Raw genomic sequence first — 27,988 nt, 5'->3', positions numbered from 1 at the left:
TAAAAAATGTATAGTTAAAAATTCAAAGTTAAACATTACAGAAAAATAATGGAAAAGGAAAAAGGGGGGTTAATATTTGTTAATTATTGTATTTTTTGAGAAAAGTTATACCTACATATTTGTCTGAGTGATGAATAACATTACAACATCTTTTTTTGAAGTTAACTTCTGCAGATCTGTTAAAAGTAATCTTTGCATATTCATTTCAATAGAGAATACAGCCAGATTTGTCAGTCTTCACTCATAGTTGACCAAAGAATACTTTTCATTAATTCTCATTTCAAGAAGTTTCTTTCACATGAAGCAGACTTACAAATCATTAGGAAAATACTTTTTTAAAGAAAAATCAGTTTATGATTTATTTATTTATTGAAGTAGAATTGATATACAAATCTTTACATTAGTTTCAAGTATACAACACAGTAGTTCAACAGTTACCCACATTATTATATCCTCACCCCCAATAGTGTAGTTACTATCTGCAACACAGAAAGATGTTACAGAATCATTGGCTATATTCTCCATACTTACTGATAAGGAAAACATTTAAGTAAAACATTTAACATTTACAAGGTCAGCGATCGAGTCCAGGTGGCCCTCTCTGCTTCTCAAAAGAAACACTCAAACATTCCTGGTCCCCCCTCCCCTTCATCCTCACTCCCCCAAACTCCTTTGTCACCCTACTTGCTGCGCATGTAGAAATGTTACAGACATGGAAGCAGAAGGATATAAATTGCTCCCCTTGCCTTTGTTCGGGGCTCAGATCTTTGGAGATTTATTCTCCTCTGAGCCCGCCGGTGTAAAATAAAACCTCAGCCCTCCAAGACCTCCCAGTGCCGCTTGGTTCTTCAGTCAGCGATCCAGTCCAGGTTTTCCGTTTTTTTCCAGTAACACTACCATTCCCATGGCCAGCTTATATTATGATTGAGAATTTTTGTGCCCCTTTATCCCCCTCACCCTCCTCACTTACTCACCCCAATCCCTCCCCCTTGGTAACCACAAGTCCCTTCTCAGTGTCTATGAGTCTCCTGCTGTTTTGTTCACTTTGTCTTGTTGGAAAAGTCTTAAACCTAGGGATATTTGACAAAGATTCATAAAAATCCCATTTCACAATACATTCCAAAAATGTTCAACATAAATAAAAACAAGTTGTAACCTAGAATGACATAATTAAATAACTCAAGTCACTTTTTCTTTTTTGACTTTACAATTATTGTGCTGTCATTGTTTATTTTAAATCTGCTGATTAAATGCAGGAATATGCAATACCTTGGGAGTTGGAAATAGAAACTGCACCCAAGGCAAACTTGAGCAATTCCAGATCTTAAGAACCAATTCTAAATATAAACACACATAGATGAATCTGCTTGTGTGAGAGGCCGATCTCGTGTAACTGGGAGTTCTCTGGATTAATTTTCATGTAGATTACAATGTTTTTTAAAGGGCAAGTAATACAAATGTGCTAATTTGAAACTTATATATTATTATAACTCATCAGTAGCCACAGCAATTTAGTACTCAGATCTACAAAAGATTTCTCAGAGAGGACTGTTTTACCACTGACATTGTTTAGAATTGTTGGAACATGGTAAAAAGGAGACTCATTTTTAGTTGGCTTTTTAAAAAAATTCTCTACAGACAACACCCTCTCATTGCCTGCAAATACAGGGGCAGGATCTCTCCTGCAATTCCTGTCCTTGTCCTCAAAACACTGTATGGGCCAGACAAAACATTTCTCCGACCTCTAGTCTAAGATTTATATCTGTAACTTAAAATCCCTCTTCCCACACCAGCAGCAGCCCCTGCGGTTGGGCGTCTCTGGCAGGGCAGGTACTCCACTCCCTGCTGTGAACAAGTACAATGACAGGGCTCAGTTACCCAGGACAGCACTAGGGCAGAGATTTCTCTAATTTAACTAACTTTTGAGAGTAACAGTCCTTGTGGACAGTTTGGATGAAGTAGGGTGGGAGGGAGTGACTAGCTTTCTCCATCCCCCAAACTATTACACCAGTAATAATAACAGTGACAGTAGCCATCTTAACACAGTCCCCCCGCTCAGCCTTGGGGTATGGCAGGATCGTGCTGCCAGGGGGCCTCTCCATCCCTCTCCGCTTTACAGCACGCTCACTGGGGAATACGTTCTCCCTCACAGGACTCCGGGCCAGAGAAAAAGACGGACACCTCCAGGGAAGGGACTTTCCGTCGTGAGGCCTGGTGTCTTGTTTTGTTGCCGCTTTTGTCCCCTCGGAGTCCTCCTGTGCTCACCTGCGCAGGGCACCGTAAGCTCAGGCCGGCCTCTCTCTGGCTGAAGTGGGTACGAGGCCACGAAGGCACAGGGCGGCGTCTTTGTTCTTTCACTCATCCCTCCCCTCCCGCTTCCTCCCCGGAAACCGGTGACTCTGCCACCGCCGGTATTGGGGATGCCGAGCTGCGGGGGCCAGGGCCGGGGAGGGGTGGGAGTAAGGGGGTCTGTGGGTGGCTGTCAGGCCATAAACCAGGCTGACCCCAAGGCACGGGCAGGATGCCTGCACACTCAGCTCCTGCAGCAGCAGTCGTGAGCAGAGCACAGATCAACAGCACAGATGAGCTAGCGCCTGGTGAGCTGGGCGGGGCTGGGGCAGGGGGAGGGGTCACAGGGCCCACGGCCCCCCTGCTGGGCCTTGGCGGGTTGGGCTGGGCAGTAACACCCCCCATCCTCTCGCATCCACAGGCATCCCCTCCATGACCCAGGCCTGGGGATTATGGGCCCTCTTAGGGGTTGTGACGCTGCTGCTTCTTGTTTCACTGACTGTGCACTTGTCCCGATGGACTAGTGGCTGGAGCAGGAACCATCTGGGACAGGGGCGGTGAGTGGGGGACAAAAGAGATGGGTGTTCGATAGCTGTCCCTTACCAAGAAGCCCCCACTCATCCCTAACTCTGTGTTGCAGCTCTGGAGGGTCTGTGGAAGAGGTCCCCCTGTATGGGAACCTGCATTATCTACAGACAGGTAGGACGCTGGCAGAAGGGAGGGACACAGAAGCCAGGTCCTGGATGGGTGGGATGACGGGGTACATGAGGAGGAACAAGAAGTGACCAGATTCCTGATCCGTGTCTCAGGACGGCTGTCTCAAGAACCACAGCCAGACCCGCAGGATCCAATGCTTGGAGGCCCTGCCAAGGTGAGTCAGTTATGGCTGAGGAAGGAGTGGGGGCTTTTTCAAGGGTTTTGTAACTTCTAAGAGCCTTGCATCTACAGGCTGCAGAAGAGGGGATGTGCTACACCAGCCTGCAGCTGCGGCCTCCTCAGGGCCGGATTCCCAGCCCTGCAAACCCCATCAAGTACTCTGAGGTGGTGCTGGACCCTGAGCCAAAGCCCCAGGCCTCGGGCCCCGAGGTGGAGCTCTATGCCTCCGTGTGTGCCCAGACCCGCAGAGCCCGGGCTCCCTTCCCAGACCAGGCCTACGCCAACAGCCAGCCTGCACCCAGCTGAGATGGAGGGCCTGACACAGTGGGCATGTGCTATCCCAGCCTCCTCTGCTGCAGGGGTTACCACTACCCTGTTGGGGGCATGACTGTTTCCCAAGGACCCCTCCAAAGACAGGCAGCCATTGCATAGTCACAAGAGGTGGTGTTCCCTGAACATCCTATTTCAGCTGTGAGGGAGACATCTCAGGGGAACAGCAGGCCCCAGTTTCTTGAGAATGGAGGAAGCACAGGCTCCTTTTCTGCCTCTCTTTTTCTATTACTCTCAGCCCCCAAACTCTTAAGATCTCACTTCCTCCTCTGTGTGCAGTTTAACCAGGTCCTCCCCACTCTGGCTCCCTTATAGTCTGCCCCAGACACCTCAGTGTCTCCTCAGACACAGGAAGTAGGGGGGAGGGGGTAAGAGCCTGAGAGGACTGGGTAAAACTCCTCAGGAGCCCCCACGCTGGAGAGTTGCTAGAACCTGGTGACCTGAGGAAGCCAAGCCTGGCTTCTGATCTGAGCACCCTGGCAGAAGACTACCAGTCTCCATCCTGCTGCCTCTGTCATGTCCCCAAATTTTCAAATAAAATTTCTCAAAATGTGTTTAGATTTTATCTAGAGAGCTACAGAATGGCAACAGGCCCCACGTGGTGGGGGTGCCAGCTTTTCTGTGTGCACAGAGCGTTTCTGGGAGAGTCTAGCTGGGGAAGGGGGGCCAAGTGGGGCCGCTGCATGGACACTGCATGTGTGGGTGCTATGGGTGGGAGCTGGACCTAGCTCCTCAGCTGCTCTTGCTGCTGCTAGAACATCCCCAGGATATGCATACAGAGCCACCCCACTCCCATTACCTGGAGTCTGCAAGCTCACCAGCCCCAGACCTACTTTCCCCAAAGCTTGCCTCTACTGAGTACTCTGCCACCCGCTACAATCCGAGGTCTAGGCCATCTTCCCTTAGGGTCTCTTTTAGAGGCAGGTCTGGCTTGACAAGACCTTTCTGAGGTTTGAGGGACAGAAGGGGAAACTGAGGCTTCTACTTCCAAACCTCTTCCCACTCCGATTCCTGAGAAAAACAGTAGGGAACTGGGTGCCTGAGACGGGCCTGGAGGTCCCAGTGAGAAGGAGGACCCTCTTCTCCCCCCGCACGCACCCCCGTCGCGGTAAAGAGCAGGCAGCTGGGGCTGCGTAGGAGGGAAGGTGGTTTGGGGGGCGGGCACTGGATGCGGGGAACCCCTAGCAGCGGGACGTGGGGTTCTGAGGGCTGCTGTGCTGAAGACGGTTCACTGTGCCCGCGGCCTGCGGAACCTGAGAGCTTGACCTTGGAGGAGGAGGATTTGGGTCCCACCCACCTCCTAGGACACGCCGGGAGTCTCAGCCCAGGTCTCAACTGGCAGCAACCCAGACCGCAGACCTCCTGCCCAGACCCGCCCTCCGCGCCGCTCTCTGCCTAGGCGCGTTAAGGACCAAGCCCGGAGCGCCCCCGCCTGGCGCAACGCGGCCTTGCCACCACCTCAGTGCAGGCGGAATGCCGCCCGATTCGCAAAGCACTGGGACGTGCAGTCCGGTTTGCCCCCAGCCCTAGAGTCTACAGCCAACCCCGTGGGCCCCGGGGCCCTGCCGCACCCCCAACAGCCGCCTCCCGCGTTCGCGGAATGTAGCCGACTCACTCCGAATGGAACTGGGTACTATTTAAACTTGTTTTCCTTCCAGTCCCCGAAGCCTGGATCCTCTGCCTTCTCTCTCCCTTACAACGCTTTTCTAACCTTCTTGTCTGATCACCTAGCCCGGTCCTTCAAAACTGAACGCCAGGACTGGGGCAACTTCATAACTGATCCCTTCGTCTAGGGGCAGCTGATTCACCTCAAACACCTTCTGAGGGCTCCCCTTGCCACATCTCTCTAGGTGGACAACTCGTCTCACCAAATACCTGGTAGTTCTCTCACCTTCTAGAGCTTCAGGTGCTTTCCTTAGTGGCTCCCTCTTTCTCACTAGTGTATGATCCCAGGCAGGAGTGCCCTGGTCTGGGCAAATTTCCAGGGATGGATCCTTAGGGGAAGCCCCCAGGGACTTCTGGGGCCCCAGCTTTCCCCCTCTGCCTGAGATCCCAGCTGGGAGGACAGGGACAAGCCCAACTGTCGTCTTTGGGATGGGCAAAGGTTCAATGAGAGGAAGTTCTTAAGGAATTCCATACAGGTGGGGAGCAACCTTGGAAGCCATCGGCCAAGACCCCCCCCCATCTCCCACCCTGGTTTGCGCTTCGTCAAGATGTGTTTAAACTTCCAAGCTGGTTTGGGCTACAAGAAGGGAAACAGAGCTGGGACATGGACAGAGACCAAGTCTTAATGACTTCATTTGAAACCTTGGATCCAGCCAGGCCCAGAGCTACATCTGCCTCATGAACTTCTTGTTATGTAAGCTAATAAATTACCTTTTTTGCTTAAAACTGTCTAAGTTAGATTTTTCTATCTCTTGCAACCATGAGTTCTAAATCTGTGGGGAAAGACCAGCAGACCAGGGCCAGCTAAAGGTGCTGAATCTCTGAGATCTTCCCTTATTGCTCAACTCCTCCACCAGCCACCCTCCTCTGACTGACTTACATGCATTACCATGGTATTTTACTCTAAAATATTTCTGCTTAGTGTGTGAATTAACCTGGTCTCTTGCCAAGTTTTTAAATATCTAGAATTATATGGCTATAAGGAGGATGACAGATGTGGCCCAAACTTATACCCACTGTAGGAACCACCCTATGAGCTTGTTCTTATTAAACACTTCCAGAGACAGGAAGCTCATTATCTTACCAAACACTTGTTTCCAAATTTTATTACTGATAGAATTTAAACAAAAAATTTGGAGCCAATCAAGAAGGGACTAGCGGTTACCAAAGGGAAGGGGTTGGGGAGGCTGGGGTGGAGGGAGGGAGAAGGCGATTAAGGGGCATTATGATTAGCACACATAATGTAGGGGGTTCATGGGAAGGCAGGACAGCACCAAGAAGACAAGTAGTGACTCTATAGCATCTTACTATGCTGATGTCAGTGACTGCAGAGGGATGTGGGGGGTCCTTGATACTATGGGTGAATGTAGTAACCACAATGTTGCTCATGAGATTGTGTATCAACGATATACATATATATAAGGTATTGTATATCAACGATACCTTAATTAAAAACAAAAACAAAAACCTGGAGCCAAAATATGCCTTCCTGTTACTTTTGTCACCAGTTCGGACTCCTGAGCTACAATCATGCCATCCTCTCCCACCTGCACACGACGGCCCTGATGGATGGCCTAAGTCTTTTTTTCCCTTCCCAGGAAAATATTTCTCAAGTTCCTTTTACAGTTCCTTTACAGACCTTTTTGTAGCCTACTCATCATTCTCATTGTTTTGCTTGATTAAATTTATTTTAAAGTGTGGTGCTAGGAAGTGAATACAGTACTGGCAGCAGACAGTGGGGGGCCCATCTCTTTGTCAGGCTCTAAGTCTACAGAGGACCTTTATTTGTAAGGAATATGCTGCTTTCGCCCAGCTCAAGTAGAAGGGTGTTTACGGTAAGGCCACCTGGGCAAATAGGAGGCCTAATGGAATGGGAATCCCAGAACAGTGACTACGGTATGGCTAGGCCTCAGGTGGACTGTCACGGACGGATCTTGGATCTTGGCAAATCTGGGAAACTCAGTGACAGCAGTATGTGGGTCTTCATGCTCCTGTTCCTCCAGTCCTGTGACTCGGATACTCTGTCTCTGCTTCTTTTACTTAGTCCCAAATTTCTTTCCACTTTGCTAACTTGCTTCCCCATCCTTTATTTATGCTCTCTACTTCTTGATTCTGCTTTCTCACAACAACTTCATATTTCTTCCTCTGTTTCATGACCTCAGTTAGATGTTTAATCATATGAATAGTGTGAGCAATGGTTAAAAAAAAATCAAATAGAACTAAAGAGTATATAACAGTTGTTCTCAACCATAGGTGATTTTGCCCCCCAGGGTACAGTTGGCAATGTCCAGAGACATGCTAGGTCATCACCCCTGGGGAGGGAGTGCTATTGTTATGTAGTGGGGTGGAGGCCAGGGATGCCGCTGAACATCCTGTAACACAGGTCAAACACTCACAACAAAGAATTTCTGGCCCAAAAAGTTAAAAGTGTTGAGGTTGAGAAATTCTAGAATGACAGGTGAGGGAGGTGGGAATTAAATGCCTACCCCTCATCACATGCCTACTTCCTGTTGTAGTTCCCAGAAGCACCTACTATTAATGGCTTCTGTTTCAAGTCTTTGGGTGATTACAACTGTCATCTGTCAATCTCTTTGGCTACTCAGAGCAAGGGGATTCTGAGCATATGGCAAAGGTGAAGTTCTTCCTTCCACACATCTTCTGACAACTCCTAGTTAGAGGGGATGAACTTTAGGTGGGCTCTGCTGAGCTCCTGGCAGGAAGAAGTTCCTGCAGACCAGTTTCTGGAGAACAGCCTCACAGCCAAGAGCAAGGATCTTCAGGAAAGCAGCAAGTCCCACCAACAGCCTGCTTCCCAGGAACAGTCAATGGCTTTGCTGAGTCTCCTCAACTCTCCAAAAAACGAATGTAGGATTTAATTCTTAGGCCTTGAGGGAAGAAGGATGCAGACAAGCCAGAGGGCAGAGTGTGCTGGTGGAGGAAATGGACCCCTGAAAAAAGGATAGCCTGGAGGAGATATGTGTGGAACTCAAACACAAAAGATATCCCTGCACTAAAAAATGTGGTACTGAACTTTTCTGTTGATAATTCAAAGGACAGGATTGCCACTGCTAAAACCCCAAAACAGGTCCTGAAAATTAAATATATGAAATATGAAATATCTTAAAACCTGGAACAAAAATTTGGAGATGCAAATTATGTGGTGAAAGATGGGAGAGTGGAACAGACCCAGGAGACTGAACTTGCAAATTCCATGAGTTCCAGGAGAAAAAGGAACAGGAGAGGAGAGGTCATAATTAAATAATAGATGAAATTTCCCTGAGCTGAAGAAAGACTTAAGTTCTAGACTGGATTGATAGGAAAAGACACCCACATAAGCCATAGACAGTTTAAAATTCCTAAACCCTGTTGATATGGGAAATCTTACACATTTGCAGGCAGAAAGAAAGTTCTTTCTTCTTGTTTGTCAACCCTGGAAGTTAAAGGACAGCAAAAGTGAATGTGGGTCAATGAAAGAAAAGGCCTGCAGCCTGGGCTTTGCCAAGGAAAAAGGAAAGATATTTGAAGACTGGCAAAAATCACTGAGTATCTCATCTGAGAAATACTTTTAAAAGGAGACTCTAATGAAACAACAAATGAACCAGAACAGAGACTTCAAGATAGAGGAAGATGAAGAGAAGAGGAAAGAAAACAGTGGGAAGCAATGAACCATGATCTTATATATTTATATCTGTGTTTCTATATAACATGTAATATAAATGCTAAATAAGGATTCTTGAAACAGAAGGAACACACTGTAAGGGAAATTCCAATCTGGACTCAGTTACCTCGGTAAGGATAAGGGGAAGCTAAGTGCTATGGGATCTAAGCAGCGAGGGGTAAGGAGGATGAAGGGGAGGGAGGCAAAAGGTAGTGAAAATAATCTAGACCATAACTTATTGAGGTGAGGAGGAAGTAGAAATTAAATAGAATATGATGGAAATAGTTGTTATGTTTTCACATATTAAAATAGTCATGTGTATCTATTTAAGAGAACAGGGCAAGTGACAGTAACTATTCATAGAATGACAAACTCCAAATTAACAAGAGGAAAAATGGGGTGAATAGCTAGCTATTCATTCAATTCATTGAAAGTAAAGAGTTCACAACAATGTTTAAAAATCTAAAAACAAGATGGAAATAATGAATCAAACACATCACTCATTACAGTAAATATAAGTGGACCTCATTCTTCCATTAAAAGACAAGTCAGACTGTAATAGACTTCTGGTTCATATTAACTTAAAAGAAACACACTTGAATCAAAGTGATAAAGAAACATTAAAAAAAAAGATGTGGGAAAGGGATGTCAGGCAGATAAACAAAAAGCAGTGATATACGGATATCCAACAAGGGAAATTTTAAGTTATAGGCGGGAAGAGGTGTAATACGAAGTGGGTGTGAGGATTCCTTGCAAGGGGGCGGAGAGAACATTCTGGGTGATGGGAATCTTCTGTATCGTGATTGTGGTGGTAGTTACATAACCTTCCCCAGCTCCTCCCCTAGTCCCTTCTCAGAGTCTTTGAGTCTGCTATTTTGTTCCCTCAGTTTTGCTTTTTTTTTATATTCCACAAATGAGTGAAATCATTTGGTATTCATCTTTCTCCACCTGGCTTATTTCACTGAGCATAATACCCTCTAGCTCCATCCATGTTGTTGCAAATGGCAGGATTTCTTTTCTTTTTATGGCTGAATAATATTCCATTGTGTATATATACCACATCTTCTTTATCCATTCACCTATTGATGGACACTTAGATTGTCTCCATATTTTGGCTATTGTAAATAGTGCTGTGATAAACATAGGGGTGCATATGTCTTTTTGAATCATGGATCTTGCTTTTTCGGGTTAATTTCTAGGAGTGGAATTACTGGGTCAAATGGTATTTCTGTTTTTAGTTTTTTTGAGGAATCTCCACACTACTTTGTGGGATTAATGGGCGTAATATATAAATCAAGTAGTATAGAAATCAAATGTGTGAAGATATATGACTTCATTGTCTCTCCTTCGACCTCTGGTATTTGGTCAAGGACAGAATGATTAAAGCCATAAAAAGTTCCTACAGCTCGTGACCGCCCTCACATGGTTTTGGTACCCTTAAGGAGTGTTCCGCCCTTGGGCGGGACTCCAAGATAGATGATGATCATGTGCTGAACCCCCTACTCAGAATTCTTCAGATGTTCATTTACTCAATAAATATGAGGAGTGCCTTCTTGGCATTATTCTTGAGCTGTTACGCCTTGAGTCCCCTGGCTGGTCCATTCAGGTCTTCGATATCTCATCGCATCGCCTCCTTAATCTGCGGGTCGGAGACAGGGAGGAGGCCAACACTACTTTCCACAGCAGTTGTACCAATTTACATTCCCACCAACAGTATAGGAGGGTTAAGGGAGTACTTATTTCAATAAATTATAAAAAGAACAAGAAAAGGTGCCAGAAGATGATCATCAAAAAACCCCAACAAAGATCCACGCACTGCTACAGCTGTAGATGCACTCATCCCACCAGTTCCTGGACCTGCCATGGGAATGAGAAAGGAGATATCTAAGCTGGCCTGTGCATACAGTAAAACAACAAAATTGGACTGTATCTATACTGTTGGAACTCAACCAAGAATTTGGAGAAGTGCAAATAGTAGCGCTCCAAAGTCTTACAACTACAAACTATTTATTGTTAAAAGAACATATGGCATATGAACAGTCCCCAGGAATGGGTTGTTTTAATTTGTCTGATTTCCCTCAGACTGTTCAAGTTCAGTTGGACAATATCCACCATATCATAGATAAGTTTTCACAAATGCCTAAGGTGCCTAACTGGTTTTCTTGGTTTCACTGCAGATGGCTGGTAATTACAGATATGCTTTGGTTATGTAACTATACTCCTATTATGTTAATGTGTGTGCGCAATTTAAGTAGTAGCTTAAAACCTATACATGCTGAAGTTACTCTACAAGAAGATATATCAAAGAAATAATCAATCTTCCCATGTTTTCTTCCGCCTGCTACTTCTATAGCTTTTCTTCTTCCTTCCTAATTACAACCCTTAAATAGAATTCGTGCCTCATATCAAATTTACCGAGTATCATAATTCTTCCAAGTGGTAAAGATACCTCAAGACAAATGCTGGGCATAGAAGCCACAGGGCATAAATATGCAAAGAAGTAAAAAGCTAACTTTTTCAAACAATAAGGCTTCTCTCTCACTTACCAACTTCACATTTCCCTGTATGGCCCCGGAAGATGACTGGTTAGCCAGAGACGGGTAAGATTCCTCAAGGGAGGAACAACCTAAGACAGGCACAGTCGCAGGGGGGCCATCAGGTGAGAAATTGGGGATCAACAGAGGTGAGGCTTAGAACCTCACCCCCCCGTTCTGAGAGAAATCTTCTGCATACGTGGATGTTTTATTGCCCTGGTCTAGCTTGGATTAACACATAGTCTACAGGCACACACCTGATCATCTACATGTGCTCTCTTACAACACTAAACTATGTTTTCTACCTTTATCTTGTATCTACCTACCACTTCAGCATTTTATTAAAAATAATAATAATAAAGAGAGAAATGTGGTATCCACATATAAATCAAGTATAAAAACCAAATGAGTATTCATATTTGAACTGACTGTTTATAGTTCATAATGCATGAGCAAAACCGAAAGTTTCTGTGATGACTGCCCTTGTACTGTTCACTATGTAACTTATTCATTATGTAAGAATTTGTTCTCCATGTAAGAACTTGTTTGTTATGCCTCAGAAGATTGGAGACTGACAAAAATTAGGCTTGGGGTGGAATAATGATTGTGCATTGAGCATTGACTCCCCTATACAGAATTTTATTGTCGTTAACAACCATTTGATCAATAAATATGAGAGATGCCCTCACAAAAAAAAAAAAAAAAAAAAAAAAAAGGACAGACTTCCAATGGTAAAATAAATTAGTAACCGGGATGTAATGTATAGCATAAGGAATATAGTCAAGATATTGTAACAGCCTGGTAGGGTGATAGCTGGAACCTAGAATTATGTATATAAATGTTCTACCACTGTGTTGTACACTTGAAACTCATGTAATGTAATACTGTGTGTCAACTACCCTTCAATAAAAAATAATTATTAAAAAAAAAAAAAAAAGAACAAGAAAAGGAACCAAAAGAAATCAGGAAATAGCAAAAGCTGACACGAATGAAATGGAAAACAAAAATACTAAAAATCTTAAATTTAAAAATGTTCTTTAGAAGGGCTAATAAACATGTAAGCTCAAAAAAGGAGAAAATAAAAGAGTAGAAATAGACAAGATTAATTTTAAGAAAACATCATTACAGATAGAAGACATAATTAAAGAAGTACAAAAAAGTACAACTTAAAATTAACCAACTTGAAAATTTAGAGTAATTGATACATTTTAGGAAAAATGAAAATTAAAATTACCAACATTGACCCCAGAGAAACAGGAAAGCTTGAATAGCTCAACTTATCTTAGAAAAGACTCAAATAGAAAGGTGACTGGAGACCTACTTTTGGGGAAGGCTGCATTCAAATGATGGCATGGCTGAATTTTATGTAATCTTAAATAATAATTTCCATGCCATTTAAACTGGCAAACACTATAGAAAAAGAAGAAAAGCTTCTGTATTTAATATATAGGGCAGCATAACTTCATGCCATTCCTAATAAAAACTCTAAGTAAAAAAGAAAAAGAAGAAAACTGCTTAAATATAATGAAGACTTTTTACTAAAACCTAACAGCAAATAATGTTCTCAGTGGTGAAACACTAAAACTGCTTCAATTAAAATAAAAATTTAGACAGGAAGGCCTACCATTATCCTTATTATTTAACATATCTTAGAAGTTTTACCAAATGAAGCAAGACAAGAAAATGAATTATCATCTGAAAAATTATAAGGCTATTTTTTTCTGATATGATTGTATTATCAGAAAATTCAAAGACTCCAGTAAAAAACTATAGTAAAAAGACAATACAATTTGGAAATTTGAAATACAAGATAGATAGAATGAAAATAAATTGCCTGTACCTACCCTAGCAATAAGCATCTAAAACCAAAAATGGGAAAAATATTGTTTACATTTACAAAATTATAAAATTCTTAGGATAATAACAACTATAGTCATCATAATGCCATGTACTATTGTAAGTATTTTGTATTAATCAATCCTCACAACACTGTCTTGTGATAGGTTACTACTATTATTCTTATTTTACAGAAGAGAACACTGAGGAATGGAGAGACTAAGTGATTTACCCCAGATCACTAGCTGATACCCTGTTAGAGTTGGATGTGAATTCTGAGACTACCCTTGTAACCACTGTTATAGTATTCTAAATTTTAAAAATTGAGATATACAATGTATTAGTTTCACCTAATGAATTATCATCTGAAAAATTATAAGGCTATTTTTTTCTGATATGATTGTATTATCAGAAAATTCAAAGACTCCAGTAAAAAACTGACATACAATGTATTAGTTTCAGGTGTACATGATTCAGTATTTGTATATATCACAAAATGATCATCACAATAAGTCCAGTTAACATCTAGCACCACACATAGTTACAAATTTTTTTCTTGTGATGAGAACTTTTAAGATCTACTCTCCTAGCAACTTTCAAATATACAACACAGTATTAGCTATAGTCGCTTTTTTGTACCTTATATCCCCATGACTTGTTTATTTTATAACTGGAAGTTTTATAGTATGTAAATTTAATACAGGAACACAGTACTCATATGAAAAAATTATACAATATTATTAAAAGATATAAAGCAAGATTGGAACAAACAGAAAACCAATCATTTCCTTGGATGGGAAGATAAAATGGAACAAAGTACCATAAAGAGTGTCAGTTTCCCAAAGTTAAAGTATACATAGTTAAGATAATTCCAATTCTTATCTCAGTGAATAGTCAAGGAAAAATATTTTCTTAAAAAGAAATAGATATATTTGCCATATGAAATATCAGAACATACTGTTAGGCCACTTACTCAAATCAGTAAGTAAAGAGAAAAAATTTTGATCAATGGAATAAAACAGGAATCCAAAACCAGGCATTGTCTCTATGAGAACATGGCAATTCAACCCACTGGGGTAAACCAGGATAACCTAATTGACATGTTAGTAAAGGGGCTGTAGTTCTAAGGGGCATATCAAGGGCAATATCAAGCCCTTTTGTCACAAGCCTTCCTAGTCAGAAGGTGAGTTCATATGACTTACAGCTACTGAGCCTAGCTTCCTAACTTGTAAAATGTGCATTGGGCTAAGATCTCATCAAGCTCAAGAATACCTGACAACAGTCTCTCCCCTCAAATTTTTGCACATAAACTATTTTATTTATTTATTTATTTATTTACTTTATTTATTTATTATTTTGGTATCATTAATATACAATTACATGAGCCACATTATGTTTATTAGACTCCCCCCATTATCAAGTCCCCACCACATACCCCATTACACTGTCCATCATTGTAGTAAGATGCTATAGAATCACTACTTGTCTTCTGTATGCTATACTGCCTTCCCCGTGCCCCCCACTACATTATATGTGCTAATCATAATGCCCCCTTTTCCCCTTACCCTCCCTTCCCACCCATCCTCCCCAGTTCCTTTCCCTTTGGAAAGTCCATTCTTGGGTTCTGTGAGTTTGCTGATGTTTTTGTTCCTTCAGTTTTTGCTTTGTTCTTATACTCCACAGATGAGTGAAATCATTTGATACTTGTCTTTCTCTGCCTGGATTATTTCACTGAGCATAATACCCTCTAGTTCCATCCATGTTGTTGCAAATGGTAGGATTTGCTTTCTTCTTATGGTTGAATAATATTAAATTCTGTATATATACCACATCTTCTTTATCCATTCATCTACTGATAGACACTGAGGTTGCTTCCATTTCTTGGCTATTGTAAATAGTGCTGCAATAAACATAGAGGTGCATATGTCTTTTTCAAAGTGGGCTCCTGGAATTAGGGTAAATTCCTAGGAGTGGAATTCCTGGGTCAAATGGTATTTCTATTTTTAGTTTCTTGAGGAACCTCCATACTGCTTTCCACAATGGTTGAGCTAATTTACATTCCCACCAGCAGTGTGGGAGAGTTCCCCTTTCTCCACATCCTCGCCAACACTTGTTGTTTGTCTTTTGGATGGTGGCCGTCCTAACTGGTGTGAGGTGATATCTCACTGTGGTTTTAATTTGCATTTCTCTGATGATTAGCGATGTGGAGCATCTTTTCATGTGCCTGTTGGCCATCTGAATTTCTTCTTCGGAGAAGTGTCTGTTCAGATCCTCTGTCCGTTTTTTAATTGGATTATTTGCTTTTTGTTTGTTGAAGTGTGTAAGCTCTTTATATATTTTGGATGTCAACCCCTTATCAGATATGTCATTTATGAATATATTTCCCCATACTGTCGGATGCCTTTTTGTTCTGATGGTGTCCTTTGCTGTACAGAAGCTTTTAAGTTTTATATAGTCCCACTTGTTCATTTTTGCTTTTGTTTCCCTTGTCCGTGGAGATATGTTCATGAAGAAGTTGCTTGTGTTTATGTCCAAGAGAGTTTTGCCTATGTTTTCTTCTAAGAGTTTTATGGTTTCATGACTTACATTCAGGTCTTTGATCCATTTCGAGTTTACTTTTGTGCATGGAGTTAGACAGTAATCCAGTTTCATTCTCTTACATGTAGCTGTCCGGTTTTGCCAACACCAGCTGTTGAAGAGGCTGTCATTTCCCCGTTGTATGTCCATGGCTCCTTTATTGTATATTAATTGACCATATATGCTTGGGTTAATATCTGGACTCTCTATTCTCTTCCACTGGTCTATGGGTCTGTTCTTGTGCCAAATTGTACCAAATTGTCTTGATTAGTGGGGCTTTGTAGTAGAGCTTGAAGTTGGGAAGTGAGATCCCCCCTGCTTTCTTCTTCCTTCTCAGGATTGCTTTGGTTATTTGGGATCTTTTGTGGTTCCATATGAATTTTAGAACTATTTGTTCCAGTTTGTTGAAGAATGCTGTTGGTATTTTGATAGGGATTGCATTGAATCTGTAGATTGCTTTAGGCAGGATGGCCATTTTGACAATATTAATTCTTCCTACCGAAGAGCATGGGATGAGTTTCCATTTATTAATGTCATCTTTAATTTCTCTTTAGAGTGTCTTGTAGTTTTCAGGGTATGGTTCTTTCACTTTCTCTGCTAGGTTTATTCCTAGGTATTATATTCTTTTTGTTGCAGTTGTGAATGGAATTGTCTTCCTGATTTCTCTTTCTGTTAGTTCATTGTTAGTGTATAGGAATACAGCAGATTTCTGTGTATTAATTTTGTATCCTGCAACTTTGCTGAATTCAGATATTCTAGTAGTTTTGGAGTGGAGTCTTTAGGGTTTTTTATGTACAATATCATGTCATTTGCAACAGTGACAGTTTGACCATTTCCTTACTAATCTGGATGCCTTTTATTTCTTTGTGTTGTCTGATTGCTGTGGCTAGGACCTCCAGTACTATGTTGAATAAAAGTGGGGATAGTGGGCATCCTTGTTTTGTTCCCGATCTTAGGGGAAAAGCTTTCAGTTACTCACTGTTCAGTATGATGTTGGCTATGGGTTTGTCATATATGGCCTTTATTATGTTGAGGTACTTGCCCTCTATACCTGCACATAAACTATTGTTAACCCAGTATTCTCTCCATCCTATGTTTATGTAATTTATTTTTTAATCCAAAATTTCATTTTGCAATAAATTCTAGCTGTTATTATTTATCTTTATTACATTTTATTCTGCAGTTTCGAGCCATCATTTTGCCTTTCTTCTTTGTTTGAATCTTGAGTTTGCCTTTCAGTACATTTGCTTTTCTTTAGAGCCCTGTCCCAGCAGCACAGATGAATGTGCTTTCTGTGTCACCATTCAAGACAGGGACAAGGAGAGGCCTGGGGAGGTCACTGGAGACCTCCTGCCCCTTTTTGGCTTCAGTGATCAAAGAACTGCCAGTCCCCTTAATAGTGCTGGTAAGATGGCCTGCAGTTCTCCTTCTTGACTCTGAAGCCAGTGACAGACTTTTAGAGATGCTTTTCCTAAAATCTACACTTACTATACCTCCAACCATCACACCCTTGACTGATGGCAGATGCTGTCTAGATCATCCCATATTTCACAGAGGAGACTGTAACTTGCCAATATCACATACTGTGACAGGGCTGGCTTTTTTATTTATAATATGTTGTTGCCTTTCTATCATGCTTCCTACCATTCAGGAAACTTATTTATCACTGCTGTAACAAATTACCACAAACTTAGTGGCTTACAAAATAAAACTTCTTATCTTACAGTTGTGTTGGTCAGAAGTATGACATAGGTGTCATTGGACTAAAGTCAAGGTGTCTGCAGGGCTGTCCGCTCGGTGGGCTCTAGGGGAGAGTCTGTTCCCTTGCTCTTTCCAGTCTCTAGAGGCTTCCTGCATTCCTTGGCCCTTCCTCCCACTTCAAAGCCAGCAACTGTGGGTGGACTCCTTCTTATGTCCCATTTCTCTGCCCCTCCTTCCATTGTGGAGCCTCTTTCTTCCCATGGCCCTGAACATTTCTCCCTTTCAAAGGCTCATGTGATCCATTGGTCTGCTGGGATAAAAGTGTCCTCCCAATCTCCTGGTCCTTAAGGTAATCACATTTACATTTTTCTCACAGTTCTGGGAATTAGAGTGGGAACATTTTGGGGAGGACATTATTCTGCTTACCATGCCCTGTTCATAGATTAGGGCCTCCTGCAGCCAGTGGGTTACAGTAATAAAGACATTGTAACCTGACTTGCAGAATCTCAGACTTTCTTGACTTCCTGATGTCCATGGGACTCACCAAGGCTCATACAGCCCCCGGGCGCACAGCCAGCTCTTTACAATGCTCTGGTAGTTTGGTCCCTGCCTCTTGTCTGCCTTAACAACGCAGTCCCCGTAATATGCAGTGGAGAGGCCAAGAGAGGGCAAGAAATGGACTTTGGTGTTTGTCCTCTAGGATCTCAGATGATATTAGAAAACATCTAATGTCTAATATGATATTAGAAAATAGATACTGGAAAAGCTGAAATGTACAGCATTGGCCCCTCCACTCTTGAAAGGCCCCAGGCAGGTAACAGCTGTTCCTGACATTTGGGCAGGTGAGGTACAGCTTGGAGCTGCAGGCATCCTTTCTGATGTACAGTCTCAAAAGGTAATGTGAATTGTCAGTATTGCACAGACCCCATGTAATTCCCTTGGGGAAGGAGAAGGATCTCCTCTCATATCCTATGCACATAAGGTGGCTGTGGAAGGGAGTGCGGAACGTCATGAGGAGCTGTGTGATTGCTGTCGCCAGAAGAGCGCAGGGGAAGAGAAGCGCAGGCCAGGCCTGCCTGAGCCGTCCGTGCCTCCGTGTCAGCTCACTCCAGTTCCGTCTGGGCACCCTCCCTTCTGGGGCCTCTCCAAGGCTCAAGTTAGGTGGCATGCCCATGCCCATTGATTCTTGTTTTTTGTGTGTGAATATGGGAAGCTTGGTTTGGCACTTTACCTGGCATCCAGGTCGTGTTCACTTGTGCACTGGTTCTGGAAACTGGGACACTATCTACCATTTATAGAATTCCTGCAAGGGTTCCTGCAGTTGGTTTACACACATGCTGCCCCCACCCCCATGCCCACAGATACAAGTACCCTGACTGCCCGCCCACCCCCACCACCAGCTGCTCTGTATGTTCCCACTCACAGGCCTCCGAGGCCCCCAGGGAGCTACCGACCCACACCACTGTCTGTTAGCTGGGGAAGGCCCTGACAGGCCCCGGGGGTGGGGGTGGGGGGGAGGAGGCTGGGTCGCTGGAAACTCTCACCAAGCGGGACGGTTAGCAGCTGCAGGGACACCTTACGAAACAGCGAGCCTTAAAACACTTCTAGAATCTCTCTCCATCACCTTTGAAGACTTTTCTGAAAATGACCCATCATTCCCTGCCATGGGAAAAGGTAACAGCTATCACAGGCACCTCAGCCCACAGAATCCTTCATGTTGATCCTTCAGTCAGGCTTTGACATAGAAGCTCACCTCACACAGACCCCACAGGAGACCGCAGAGACCTGGGGATCTGTGTGTGAGGGCACACTCACACCCGCATACCCCTGCCTCTCCTCAGACGCAGCTCTCAAGGGACAAATGTGCCCTTCTGCCTCAGTGGCACTTGCTGGGGGACACAGCTCTTGACACACCCATAGGCCCACTGCTGCTCCTCCACACACCACTAATCATACACTACAAGCTGTTAGCATGTGGTGAGGTCCTCTTTCCCCTTCCTTTTTCCTCCCCACAGCTGTGGTGGGCAGTTGGGGAGGGTGTTCTGAGGGGGCTGATGTCACCCGCAGGGAGTGGGTTTTTTCCCACCTACACACCTTGTATTGTCCCAGCCTCTTCTCATCCGCAGAGTCGGCCAGATTGCAGTCACATCCTGGCAAAAGAACATTAGGAAGCACCTTTGAACCACTGCTCAGCAACCCCTCCTCCCTACTGCATTCCCTCTTTGCCACCAGCCAGGCCCTCACCACTGAGGAGGGCCTCTCAACCCCTGGTCTTCCCCTACAAATGCACCCTTTTTCTTTGGGGCTGGGTGCAAAAGGACAAGCTTGGGACTTTATAAAGGAAGAACTTCAAGGGGAAAGTAAGAGACCAAAACCAAACAAACAAAAAAATCAAAACTTCAGCTGGTCCAGAATCTGCACATTTAGCTCCCAGCCCTGCTTTGTTCCTTCCCCTTCCCTCTAAGAAGCTGCAGTGCTTCCTCACCCCTGCCTGACACCTTTGCTCACCTGCTCCCTGGAGCAGTCAGTGCTACAGGCTCTTCCTGAGGTGCACAAGCTGGGGTTGTTCCTTATCCTCACCCCTGCCAGGGCCTATCCCAGGGCCCCTGCCTCCAGGACTCAGCTTGCTAGATCCAGCTCCTGTGTTGGACATGGGAGATGCCTGAGTCCAGCAGGGGGGTAGGAGGAATGAGGAAGGGCTGGCTTGCCACAGGCATGACCAGTAGGGCAACAAGGGTGGAGGCGGCCAGGGAAAGGCTGTGAAGAGGGAGTCTCAGGGTATTTACAAAGGAGAAAGTGTAGTCCCAGGTCCTCTGCCTTCTCCAAAGGGCGGCCACATTCCTAGGAAGGGGTTTGGACTGAGAAGCTCCCTCTGTGTGGAATCCTTGGAGGTCTGTGGACTACAGCAGGAGGGGAGCTGGACCACCCTGAAAGCCCCCAAACTAATGGGGAGATCAGCCCCACCAAATCAGGGATGCCTTTCTGGAACCCCCAGGATGATGAGGCTTGAGGGCTCCACACCGGGACCCCCAATCTAATGAGGAGGATAGAGCCCCACTCTGGAGCAGTGGTTGGGGAGATCCTCTGTGGTCAGCTGGGCACAAAATACCTTGCTGACATATAGGTAAGCCCGCAGGCAGGGCAGCCAGGAAAAGAGCATGAGGCACATCAGGAGGGCAGGGGTTTGGAGCCCAAGCACTGCCCAAGTGGGTGCAGGATGCATGAAGGGAGAGCACAGGCAGGACAAGGGACAGGCCTGAGTAGTGGTCCTGTGACACCTCCAGCCTTTCCCCCATGCTCTGGACCTCAGTTTCCCCTCCCCTGCCCCTCTAGCAGTTCAGGGATCCATCTGCTTCACTGAACCCATCTGTCTGAGACTTGCTCACATCTTCCTCTTTTGTAACTGGAAGTCACAGGTCAAATCGGTGAGCTGTGACCCACACAGAGCCGAGCCTTAGGGTGTGAAGGGACAGCGGGGAGAGCGGCAAGGGAAGCTCAGGGCTGGTGGAAGTTGGGAGGCCGGCGGGAGCGGAGGGGCTCAGGACCATGGCAGAGACCATCACCTATGCAGACCTGCGGTTTGTGAAGGCTCCCCTGAAGAAGAGCATCTCCAACCGGTTAGGACAGGGTAAGGGGGAATATGAGGCTCCTTGACGCTGCAGCCGCACCCTCCTTCATGACCCCATCCCACCGACCCTATTCCCGACCTCCACTTTTCTCTCCCCTCCACACCAGAAGCTGACGAGGATGAGGAACTCACCTATGAAAACGTACAAGTGTCCCCAGTCCCAGGTGGGTCCTCGAGCTTGGCTGCCTCTGGCCTCGGGGGCAAAGCAGGTATGGAGAGCGGGGTGGGTGGGGCGCTTGCGAGGGAGCAGGAGGTTCTGAGCTGGGAGTCCACAGTAGGCTTGGGAGGAAGAAGGGAGTTCTCAGGGAAGAAGCCAAGAGCCCTGGGTGAACGGGAGCCAGGGAAGGGCAAGCGCCCAGGGGCGAGGTGGAGCTGCCAGTGGGGAGTCAAGGGCGCGGGTGTGGGATCAGGGCGGCCTGTCGGGGGATGATTCGAATGGGAAATGGAGAGTCGCGGGAGAGAGGAGAGAGGGTAGGTGGGAGGATGGGGGCCCGCGCGGCGAGGGGTTTTGGCGCAGGCAGCTGAAGGGACCCTGAGGAAAAGGTCACGGGAGACCCGGCGCAGCGACGAGGGGGTCCCCTGGGGAGAGGATAAGGTGAGACCCAGAGGGACCCGAGAGAGTCCCGGGGGAGGTGAGGGACTCCGGAGAGGTCTCAGGCTGCCCCGGAGCAGTGGCGGAAGGCATCTCAGGGCGCACGGGGGTCCCCGCGCAGTGGAGGGGGGGGCGGGAGGAGAGGGGAGAGTCCCGCGCCTCCCAGCTTCACACTGGAGGCGCCCGCGTTCCGCAGGGGTGCAGTCAGAGCGGCCACCCGCGGCCTGGAGCTCCGTGAGGCCACCGGCAGCCGGGCGGCTCCCCCGCGGTGAGTACCGCGCGCCTCGCCTGGGCGTCCCGGGCCTCCCGGCAGGCGCTGGGCCGTGGGCGGGGCCGTGGGCGGGGCCGTGGGCGGGCCGCCCCTCCCACCGCGGCGCGCGCGAGCCCGGGCGCTGGGGGCAGCTGGGGGTCGCGCGGGCGCCCGCCGTCCCAGCTTGGGTGCTGCTGGGCCCCGTGGGGTACAGGTCTGGTGCGGAGAGTGAGCCCAGGGCGCCCCGCAGCGCCTCCCCTGCCCGTTAAACCTCCATCCCGGTCTGACCTTGCCGACGTGTGGTCTTGATCCTATCCTCCCATTCCCTTGACGATGGTCTCCATGCACAAACCCTTCTCTCCTGTCTCCGTCTGAGATTTAGTTTTGCTTCCTACCGGGCAGTGCCCCTCAATCTTACCAGTAACAATCCCCAGCCATTATTCTGGAACAGCTTCGGTCACTACCTGCAGAAATTATCTGACAAAAACTACCAAGGCTGGGCCCCATCTTCGGAGGGATACTCTTTCCCATGAATCTCCACCGACCCCACAGCGCCCACCACCTCAGTCTATGCACTTTCTGGGGGCTCACTGCCCCTCATCCCACTGTCTCCCTAAGGCTGTGCAGCTTGCCTTCAATACCTCCTTCTGGGCCTGCTCCTCACCAGCCTGCTGTTAGGGGTGGCTGCAATCTGCCTGGGAGTGCGCTGTGAGTATGACTGACCCCATTTCCTACTTACCCCTAACAGCTTTCTCCCTACTCTCCCCAACAGCTGCCCTTCCTCTGGGCAGGGCCCAGAGTCACTGCCACCACACCTGTAGCTTTGGTCTGATTTCCAGCCAGGTCTGTTTGAGAGCACAGTATCTTTCTAAATTGTCCTTACCTAATCTAGTACTTCCTTAAACTGTAGGCAGTTAGATGTTATATTCCAGCCTGTTATGCAAAAAGTTACAAGAAGCAGAAAAAGGATTTGTGCTGAAGTCTCCAGGCACCAGGGCATGACGGAAGAAGATGCCCTCCAAATCTCTCTTTATGGCCAAACAGATGTGCAGGTGTCTTGGCAGCTCCAGCAGACGAACAGTTTTCTGGAAGCCACGAACAGCAGCCTGAGGCAGCAGCTCCACCTGAAGATGACCCAGCTGGGCCAGAGGGAAGAGGACCTGCAGGGGTCCAGGAGGGAGCTGGCCCAGAGTCAGGAAGCACTGCAGAAGGAGCAGAGGGTTTGCCAGGAAACTGGAGAGCGGTTACAGGCCTGCCAATCTGACAGGGAGAAGACAAAGGAGGCCTTGCAGAGAGAGGAGGTGCAGAGGAAGATCTTGGAACAGAGGCTGAACAGCATGCAGGACACACTGAAGCCCTTGTTCACATGCCTCCCATCAGGTATCTGTTCTGGGAGGAGATGAGAGATGGAAGGGTCTGCTGTGAGGGATGGACTGAAGTGTGGCAGAGGCCTGACTGTCTCTCAGGGGGTCACTGAGTTGTTTAGGAAAGGGATAGTGAAGTAGAGTGGTGGCTGACACACTGTGCATCCTTGGCAAACAGAAAGAAGTATCAAGCTGCATATGGTTTAGGGCACTAACCCAGCTCGAAGGCAGATCCTGTAGTGGAGAGGAGGGTAGCAGCCGCAACACAAACCACACTGTCCCAAGCAGCCAGCTTGGGCCTCACCTGGCCTGACATCAGGGCCAAGGATCTGGGAACCTCCTGAATTTGGATATGAATGGTTGGTTGTACTTTTTTCTAAAGAGAGAGTTTAATTCTTTAATTCTCACTCTGTCTGAGATTCTTCAAGTGGTTAAGAATTACCAACTGATGAGGTTTGTCTGGTGGTGGGGCAAGGCCGCTGAAGCTCTCAAGCATGGGTGACACTCACAGAGAGGTGGCTGGGTAATGGGGGCTAGGGAAGTGGGGTGCAGTGTTTGTCCATTTTGAAGGCAGGAGTCCAGCCAGTATGTGCAGATGAGGAAGGGGACACAAAAAAGCAGACAGGCTGCACCAAAGCAGGCTGAGGTTCGAGGCAGGCTGCCAGGCCCTTGGGGACTGGATGTTGATGGGTTGGTTATCTATGGTTGAGGTTAGGCTCTGTCCAGCTCAGAGGGCATCTGGATACTCCTTGAAGGCTTAAGACACCGAGATGATGTGCAGAGACCCTTGGTCCTCGTTTCTTTAACCTTATTCTTGATGACCCCCAGTCCCATGCGAGTGCTGCCATCCATTCCCGCAGACACACCCAGGCTCAGCACCTCAAACTGTTCTTCTCAAAGGCTGCCTTCAGACCTGCACTCTGACCGCAACTGTGCCCTCCAGGCTTCCCCCACGCTTCTTCCACCTCACTGAGGCCTCCAGCCCACTGACTCCCCTGCTCCTTCCTTTGCACCAGCTGTCACTTCTCTCTCTGCCTTGGCTTCTGGGGCCCATCACTTCAAGCACTTACTCTTTTGTTCTGTTGTCCTTCTGGTGCACCTGAATAGCAATCTCTCAACTCTGGATGAACTCAACTGCCCGCCTTGCCCATGCTGTCACCCACATGTGACAAGTTGTGCGTTCTGCTCCATGCCACTGAAACCCTGGTCTCAACCCCAGCTGGGGCCTCGTGCTGCCTGGCTACCTTGCTCTCTGCAATAGCTCCTTTCCCTGCCACCCTCTCTTTTCCTTTCAGCAGATGCCTTGGAATTCCCTCCACTTTCTACCACCCTATGTATATATCCATTTTTGCTCTTCCTTCCATTCCTTCCAAGGATAAGTGCAACAGCTTGCTGAGTGTTTTTCTTAAACATCCCCCACCCCCACCAACCCAAATCCACTTATCATGTTGTAGCCAGGATAATCCTTTAAAAACAAAAATATGATCATGTCATCCCAGTTTAGATCATGTTATTCCAGGTAATTAATTACATCAAAAGTTCTGGAATACATACTGTGTTGCCAGCACCGTGCCCAGGCACTTAGGATATGCCAGTAAACAAAATTGCTCTGCATAAAACCCACATGTCTCTTTCTTATGACATAAAAATAAAAAGTCCTTAACATGGCTTCCAGGGTCCCAGCACACCGCTTACCCCCTTACCCTCTTCCATTTGGCTGCACTGACTTTTTATTCTTTTAAGTTGCCTTGGACAGTAATTCAAGAGGGTAGCTGTCTGGGGACATGAGAAAATGTAGACAGCAGAGAGGGGACTAGTGGAATGATTTTTGACTGTTTTGAGTGATGGAGGTAGGACTCATGGAATAAAGCAATGAGAGAGGTGGGTTGGGCTCAGAAGCAGATTAGGGTGTAGGATGTTAAAGAAAGAAGGGTTTTATTTCTCATGGATAGTTGGGAAAAGAGGACCAGAGAAGAGACACATTTTGAGGTAGAAGGGAGAGAAATGGAGAGAGTTCACAAATGTCCAACAATCTGAGAAAAACAGGAACTAAGGTTGTCTACTTGTTGGGGGTGGAGAGGGAAGGGGGAGGCTAGCAGCCTGAGGAGTGTGGCAAAGTTTTTCGTATGCTGGGGGTGGGGGGGTGCATAGGGAGCTAGTGAGATGAATGAGAGGCCTACTGAACACGTGTGGCGGGCCCAGGTGAGATCAGCCAAAATGGGGGGTGGACTGCAATCGTTCAGGAAGTGGGAATGGTACCACCAGCCCTGTTAAAATGAACCTCCCAGACTGCCACGGAGAGATATTGTTGAATATTGAAGGCCTTTTACTAAGTATACACAAGTATGGCATTTCCAGGGGACCCAAAAGAAAGACTGCAAAGATGGAGGAACAGAAGTCAATGAAGGCACTGAGATTAGACCCGAAGGAACATTGCTAGCAACTAGATTGCTGAGTCGTTCCTTTCCTCCCAATTGTTGAGATCTCTCTCCTGCATCTGGCTGTGCTGTCACATTCTTTCTGCTTTTTAGATACCTGCTGTCCCCTGGGATGGATACTGAACGAGAAGAGTTGCTTTTACATCTCACTTGCTGAGAAGAATTGGAAGGACAGTCGAAACTATTGTAAATCTCTGTCCTCTGACCTGGCCACATTCAGTGACATTTATTCTTTTTATCCAGTAAGCAAACCCTCTTTCACAGGCTGTAGTGGGTACTGTTAGGTAAAGGGACATTGGTCATCAGTCAGGAACGGAAGTGCACACAAGGCACGCGTTCCTTTTCCATGCGGCTTCTCAGCACAGAGCTCCAGGCGGTCCCTACTGATTAAAGTTGGCATGAGAGTTGAAACCTATGAACCGTCTTTAACCTGTTACAACTCAGCTTTCTGGTTCAGCTTTCAGCTACGTAACAGGTTCTCTGACTCTCATGGCCTCTCAGGTCCTATACTTAGTGGGCTGGGCTGTAGAGATCAGTACTGTGTAGCTGCAACAGCCCATGAATGACTCCCCATCAAAGCTGGCAGAAATGCTTATCCAGCTGAGCGCTGAGCTGAAGGGTGAGCCTGCATCTACAGGGTGGCACTTGACATAGCACAGATGAGCTGAAGTCATGCACCACTGTTAGGCACTGTCAAAGCCCTTGCCAAAGCTCCTAGGTTTCCCTAGTGTTCAGTTTCTTCCATCAGCTCACCCAAACTCCCTTCTACACCCGCCAACCCCGTTCCGGTATTTCTCATCACTCTGCTCATCTGTGGTCTCTTTGAATCTCCCCTCAGCCTCATGCCAGCAGCGTCAATAATGTGTTGGCACAAGTTGGCCAGCTTGATTCATTTTGGGTTGGCCTCAGCTTTAACGATGGCTGGCAGTGGACTAATGGTAAAAGAGTCTCTGGGTAAGTTTGTTAAGACTTGAGGGCATTTTCAACTCCATAATTCCTTCATAAAGACACAGTGAAATTACTCTCCAGGTTATGCTCCCAAAACCCTTTTCACAAATTAATATTGTCATTGCCTATTTGTCCATTTCCTCTATTTGATTAATAACTCTTTAGGGTGGTCTTATTCTTTATTCTATCTCCTGTACCTAGAAGTTCCTGGCATATGCTTTTGAAAAAAATTATAAGGTTGGGACCTATATCACTTTTCTCTGAGGGAGAAGCTGAGGCTTTTGGAGGGCTTCACAGCTGATGAAGAACCCTGGCATTCTAACTTCCTGTCCCCTGACAAGGCTATCCTAGTTGAGGTGGTACTTTCTCAGTCAGGGCGACTTGGGGTCTGGAATTGCCCTAAGGAAGAGAAACAATGGGGTAACTTTGAGAGTCAACCCCAGGGACCTCCGAACAGGGTAGTCATCTCCTATGTTTCCAACTGGATTTTCCATCTGTAAGACCTTGGATGATTTCCCCCCACCCCCAGTCAAAGCACCTTGGGTTCGAGCCCAGACGTCTGTCCCTGAACCATGCCTCAACATTGCTCTAGGCAGGCAGCTGAGTGAGGGCTAGGGCTTGGCTTAGGTTTTATGCAGGGCAAAGGAGAGAAGGGAGGATGGGATAGGAGGGGGCCAGAGCTTATCCCAGTTGTATTTCACCACTCTTTAGTAGGACTTATGGTGAAAGATCAAAATGTGTCAAGATGAAAAATAGTAGTTGGGTAAAACTGCAGCCAGAAGAGTGTACATCTCCTCTTCCTTGCCTCTGTGAGATGGCGGCTTTCATGTTTCCAGTTGGGGACCAGTCTTCGCACTGAGGTAAGTGTAAGGGATGGGACTGAGGCATGGGAGAGGGACTCTGAGCAGGGGCCCAGAAGTTAGGGGGAAAACCCGGTCCTGGGAGTGCCAGTCACATCCACAGGCTCCGGGGCCGTGGTCTGCTTAGGTAAGTGGGGAGAGGTGATGGGCAGGGAAGGCTGGAACTGACGGGAGGCTGGTGGTGTAGCTGTCCAGGGAGCTGGGGAGGAGATGTGATAAGCTAGCTGAGTCAACTGAGGAGCTCATTGAGGCTTTGCTCTGTCAGATGCTCATGTCAGTAGGAGCCTGTGTCCCTTACCCCTAACCTGCAGGGCCTAAGATCACCTCCCTCCAGCGTCCTTCACTTCGCCTGGACGGTGCCCAGCCAAAGGTGGATCCATGCCCAACACTTCTAGCCAGTCTGCTGCCTGCTTGGAATCCTGTTCCTGGGAAAAGGGTGAAG

The 27,988-nt window shown here is 46.5% G+C and overlaps 2 protein-coding genes and 1 long non-coding RNA gene across 5 annotated transcripts; 2 read left to right on the top strand and 1 right to left on the bottom strand.

The window, feature by feature from the left end:
• Positions 1-21,970, bottom strand: LOC118914075 (uncharacterized). The gene is made up of 3 exons (XR_008996555.1): positions 21,227-21,970; positions 19,975-20,106; positions 1-1,842 (listed from the first exon to the last, which is right to left on the bottom strand). It is a non-coding gene; the product is annotated as an uncharacterized LOC118914075 (long non-coding RNA).
• SIT1 (signaling threshold regulating transmembrane adaptor 1) lies at positions 2,330-4,049 on the top strand. Its single transcript, XM_036888568.2, has 5 exons — positions 2,330-2,597; positions 2,711-2,846; positions 2,930-2,988; positions 3,099-3,160; positions 3,238-4,049. The coding sequence occupies exons 1-5, from the start codon at positions 2,522-2,524 to the stop codon at positions 3,469-3,471; spliced, it is 567 nt and encodes a 188-aa protein (XP_036744463.1). The 5' UTR covers positions 2,330-2,521; the 3' UTR covers positions 3,472-4,049.
• On the top strand, positions 20,904-27,970 carry CD72 (CD72 molecule). 3 transcript variants are annotated; one of them, XM_036888558.2, is made up of 9 exons: positions 20,904-21,094; positions 21,202-21,303; positions 21,883-21,954; positions 22,555-22,644; positions 22,981-23,316; positions 25,832-25,980; positions 26,577-26,692; positions 27,398-27,546; positions 27,858-27,970. In XM_036888558.2, the coding sequence occupies exons 1-8, from the start codon at positions 21,013-21,015 to the stop codon at positions 27,543-27,545; spliced, it is 1,095 nt and encodes a 364-aa protein (XP_036744453.1). In that variant the 5' UTR covers positions 20,904-21,012; the 3' UTR covers position 27,546; positions 27,858-27,970. The 3 variants fall into 3 exon arrangements, with proteins under 3 accessions (XP_036744453.1, XP_036744456.1, XP_036744454.1); XM_036888561.2 differs by lacking the exon at positions 21,883-21,954 and having other exon boundaries at positions 20,905-21,094; XM_036888559.2 differs by lacking the exons at positions 20,904-21,094; positions 21,202-21,303; positions 21,883-21,954 and having other exon boundaries at positions 22,106-22,644; positions 22,847-23,316.
• Positions 27,971-27,988: the final 18 nt, after the last annotated feature.

The sequence above is a fragment of the Manis pentadactyla genome, chromosome 3, assembly GCF_030020395.1.
Source record: "Manis pentadactyla isolate mManPen7 chromosome 3, mManPen7.hap1, whole genome shotgun sequence".
NCBI classification, from domain to species: domain Eukaryota; kingdom Metazoa; phylum Chordata; class Mammalia; order Pholidota; family Manidae; genus Manis; species Manis pentadactyla.
Note: the sequence above shows the minus strand (reverse complement) of the source record. Positions and strands in the feature narration are given on the sequence as shown.

Excerpts from the sequence above, each read along its gene's own strand:
- CD72 (XM_036888558.2), top strand. The coding sequence starts at position 21,013 with ATGGCAGAGACCATCACCTATGCAGACCTGCGGTTTGTGAAGGCTCCC. Across the intron at positions 21,304-21,882 it reads TGGCCTCGGGGGCAAAGCAG|GGGTGCAGTCAGAGCGGCCA; the intron begins GTATGGAGAGCG and ends CGCGTTCCGCAG. Across the intron at positions 22,645-22,980 it reads AATCTGCCTGGGAGTGCGCT|ATGTGCAGGTGTCTTGGCAG; the intron begins GTGAGTATGACT and ends ATGGCCAAACAG.
- SIT1 (XM_036888568.2), top strand. The coding sequence starts at position 2,522 with ATGCCTGCACACTCAGCTCCTGCAGCAGCAGTCGTGAGCAGAGCACAG. Across the intron at positions 2,989-3,098 it reads CCTGCATTATCTACAGACAG|GACGGCTGTCTCAAGAACCA; the intron begins GTAGGACGCTGG and ends TCCGTGTCTCAG. Across the intron at positions 3,161-3,237 it reads TGCTTGGAGGCCCTGCCAAG|GCTGCAGAAGAGGGGATGTG; the intron begins GTGAGTCAGTTA and ends TTGCATCTACAG.